At 48.0% G+C, this 4,114-nt stretch overlaps 1 protein-coding gene across 4 annotated transcripts in view; it reads left to right on the top strand.

Annotated features, from left to right (window-relative positions):
* The window catches only part of NLRC3 (NLR family, CARD domain containing 3), a 19,806-nt gene that overhangs the window by 4,850 nt on the left and 10,842 nt on the right, over positions 1–4,114 (top strand). For all 4 annotated transcript variants that reach the window (XM_012647591.1, XM_012647590.1, XM_012647589.1 and 1 more), the window contains exons 6-7: positions 2,362–2,445; positions 3,024–3,107. In XM_012647591.1, coding sequence (XP_012503045.1) covers positions 2,362–2,445; positions 3,024–3,107 — 168 coding nt within the window. The remainder of the gene's footprint in view (positions 1–2,361; positions 2,446–3,023; positions 3,108–4,114) is intronic.

Below are 4,114 nucleotides of genomic sequence, written 5' to 3'. Positions count from 1 at the left end.
AATTAACATTTAATTCTAAATTAAATAATTTGTCACTTAAAAACAACATCCTTAATATTGTAATTAGACAAAAGTTTGTACAATGACCTTACGCAATCTCTCCTGGAGTAACATCTCTGGATCTGAGTAACGCGCTGGTTTGTAGCTGAATCGACGTGATGTTCTGAGGGTGGCTGCTGGGGGCCAAGGGAGGCGAATCTGGACAACAGACCCAGGGAGTAAGTTTTCATCCTCACACAGCCTCCAGGCTCTGAAATCATCGTTATCTCAGTTAACAACTTAGACTGAGTCGGGAACAAGAGTCGGTCATTGAGGATAGTGGTCAGAGTTATGGGCCCTGTGTGACCTTGAGCAAATCACCTGGGGTAAAAATGGGGTTGCAAGGATATCTGTGAGTTTGGGGGTCCCTATGATCACCCTCAGCTTTGACAATTTGCTAGACCTTCTGAGAAGATCTCAGAATTCGGAAACGCCATTATAGTCATGGTTATGATTCATCACACTGAAAAGACAAAAATTAAAATCAGGAAAAGAAAAAGGCACAAGGAGCTGGGACCAGGAGAGACCAGGCGTGAGTGAGCTTCCGGTTGTCCTCTCTCAGCAGAGTTCAACGGACAGCAGCGCTTACTCCTCCCAGCAACAACGTGTGACAACACACAGGACATACGGCCAACCAGGGAAGTTCATCCAAGCCTTGGTGTCCAGGATTTTTTAGTGGGGGTTTGGTCAGAAAGACATATCTGACCACTTGCATGGCTGACTTTAGCTGACAGCCCCTCCAGAGGGAAAAGCTGATACTGTTTGGCCCCAGACCCCTACCATAAATCACACTGTGAGATAAACTGTGCAGCATGGCCCAAGGCCCCCAGGTGAACAAAGACATTCTTATCAGCCAGGACATTCTAAGGGCTTAGAGGTTCCCACTTAGGAGCCAGGGACGAGGTCCAAACCGTTCTTTGTGCAAGGTTAATCTTTCAGTGCAGTTACCTCTTAGGGTGGTTGTGAAGGCCAGGCACGAGGAAGCATGGGGTAGGGGCCAGTCATTATAATAACAGGATTACTTTCACCTTGTTAGCAGAAGATACAAATGTAACTCCTTTCAAAGAAAAATGATAATGACAAGTCATTACTAATATTTTTTTTCTTCATGGGAGCCTCCAGCATTTTCAGCACATGACAAAATAGTCAACTTTTAGTTTTGCTTAAAGGAAGCTAGGTAGTGCTCAGAAACTATTTCAAATGAAGCCAAAAATTTCCCCTGTGGCCCCAGGCTCTTTGTCACCTCTCTCTGGTCAGTTCTCAATGCCACAACCCTGTTTGAAATGTCCAAGGCACCCTTGAGAAAACACGCGTGGCTGCTCATTAAATAATATTTATAAAATATTACAAAGTACTGGAGAGAACAAAGCCTCTTTAGAATTTGAGAACATTTATATAGAAAATGGCCTGGATGAATGGCGTGAACAAAAATTCTCTGAACAGGAATTTGGAGAAAAGAGACTTTATTTCAGTAAACAGTTTGCAAACCAGGGAGACACAGCCTTTCCAGAGGACAAAGCCCAGCCAGTTTGTTCCCTTCATCCTCCTGTTGGCCCTTGGACCTTTTCTGAGAGTCCCTAGGGGCCCTTGGAACATAGTTTGAGAATTGTAATTGAATAAATTGAATAACTATATCCCACGGGCTAAATGCCTACAAAACTGTCAAGAACCTCAACAGCTACCATTTCTGAGACATCAAGCAACATTAAGTTGATCCACCAGCAAATTCCTGGCATCACCCATTCAAGGCAGAAACAGATGTACAGTTTTGTTGTTTTTTCAAGTTAGTTTGTAATGACTCTACCACTTGCCATTTTGCGCCAGAGTAGAGGCTGCGATGAGGGGTGTGCCGGAACTAGTTTGTACCAGGTCATGAGAGCTGATTGTTACATTTTTAGGAAGTCTGCAAGCTAGGGATGCTTGAAATTGGCCATAGGGGGAGTATTTACACCATGGAAATAGGCAAATGCTACAATCAGTTGTTTTGTCCTTTGTTTTTTCCTGAGAGTCAGTTTACCAGCACACGCTGGCTGCCATTCCCGACTTCTGTAATCGTCCATGCTCTCTACTGTGTTATTGGTGTAGAAGCTGCTGTGCCTGATTCTGGCCAAAATTTTTCCTGGGACCCTTTGCCAGGGTGAGGGTCTGTTGCCCACTCTGGCCCTACCCTGCCCAGGGGCTTTCCTTTGTCTGGCATCCTGCTCCCAAAGTGACCTCATCTCCACCTGTGTCAGGCCTGTTTGATCACGGGCGTAGAGTTGAGGAAGAGGTGATGAGATTTATATGTCTGAAATGACCTCTCCTCTCCCTTACCTTGGGCAGCTTGGCTGAGAACCAGATCAGTAACAAAGGGGCCAAAGCTCTGGCGAGATCCCTCCTGGTCAACAGAAGTCTGACCTCTCTGGAGTAAGTAGGACACCAAAAGCCAAACTTCGCCATTGGGACCAGGAGAGCTGTGAGCCATCCTGGGAAGTCCCTTCCCCTCCTCTGCCATGGCTGGGTCTTATCCACCCTTCCCTGATTCTCCGGACTCAGCCCCTGGGTAGCGCCTGGTCATGATACCCTGGTTTCATCTGGAGCTGGTTCCAAGGTTTTTGGGCTCCTGTAGGAGGAGGACACAGGGAGGCCACCCCCCAGCCCACAGGCTCCCCTGGGTAGGTCAGAAGCACAGCTGAGCCCCACCCTGTGAAGCACCAGATTTGGGGCCCTGAATCTGGGGTTAGCTTATCCTCATCTCCACACCTGCCCAAGCCCACCAGCCCATCGGGTCCTGCTTCTTTCCCATCACGGGGCTGTCTTGGAAACTCCTTCCTTGTTCGCTATATAAGGATCTCTGCCTTGGTTCCACTAAACATGAAACCTTAAATCCTGACACATTCCCTCCAAAGATCATAGATGTGAAGGTCGGTGTCATTTCTGCTCCCCTTCCCTTCCCGGGAGTCAGATGAAAGAGAACACTTCTTTCTCTCTCTTCCTTCCGCCAGCCTCCGCAGTAACTCCATTGGACCACAAGGGGCCAAGGCGCTGGCAGACGCTCTGAAGATTAACCGCACTCTGACCTCTCTGAGGTACGTGTCCTGCTGCCCCCAGGAGAGGGCCCAGAAAACCCTCTCCTCAGTGACCGATAAGGTGGGAGGCGACTCAAACGGGTGGGCATGGGATGCCAGCTCCCATCCCACTGGGCACCAGGGATCTCGCATCCTAAGCCAGTTTCCAAGTTCCAGCTCTTCCCCAGTCTTCGATTGTGTGTCTGCCTGAGCAGGGGAGCAAGGAGAAGTGGGGGAGGGGTATGTAGCCATGGAGAGGCAGAATCACCCGTTAGGGAAACCTCTCGTCCTCCAGTGGGGGGATCTCCAAGGCCGTGGTGTCAAAGTTTTCCCCCGAGATGTTTTCCAGAAGTTGCCCATGGTTTGGTGTGGTTTGCGGTGTCCCATTTAGGAGCCTACGGTTGTATCCATCCTTCGTTGAGTGGGTACTGCTGTTGTGTTCTAGTTTAATTTATTTATCAAATGAAATTCACATTTTACATTTACCATTTTCAAGTGTCCAGTCTGGTGACATGTAGCACCTTCACAGTGTTGTGCAACCATCACCTCTCTCTAGTTCCAAAATGTTTTCTTCACCCCTAAAGGAGACCTTGTGCCCATAAGCAGTCACTCCCCATCCTCCCCTCCTCCCAGCCCCGGCCGCCACCAGTCTGCTTCCTGTCTCCATTGAGTTACCTGTTCTGGATATTTCATATAAATGGATCATACAGTATGTGGCCTTTTGTGTCTGTCTTCCTTCACTTAGCATAATGCTTTCAAGGTTCATCCACGTTGTAGCCTGTGTCAGTACTTCTGTCCACTTTATGGCTGAGTAACATTCCATCGTGTGGACAGACGGCAGCGTGTTTATCCATTCATCCACTGATGGACATTTGGGCTGTTTCCGCCTTTTTGGCTCCATGAATAATGCTGCTATGAACATTTGCGTCCAAGTCTTCGAGCGCCTGCTTTCAATTTTGGGGGGTGTATACCTAGGAGTGGAATTGCTGGGTCAGGTGGTAACTCCATGTTTAACCTTTTTTTTTTTT

The sequence above is a fragment of the Propithecus coquereli genome, unplaced genomic scaffold (assembly GCF_000956105.1).
Source record: "Propithecus coquereli isolate 6110/MARCELLA unplaced genomic scaffold, Pcoq_1.0 Scaffold27, whole genome shotgun sequence".
In the NCBI taxonomy this organism is placed as follows: Eukaryota; Metazoa; Chordata; class Mammalia; order Primates; family Indriidae; genus Propithecus; species Propithecus coquereli.
This window is presented reverse-complemented; position numbering and strand designations above follow the sequence as displayed.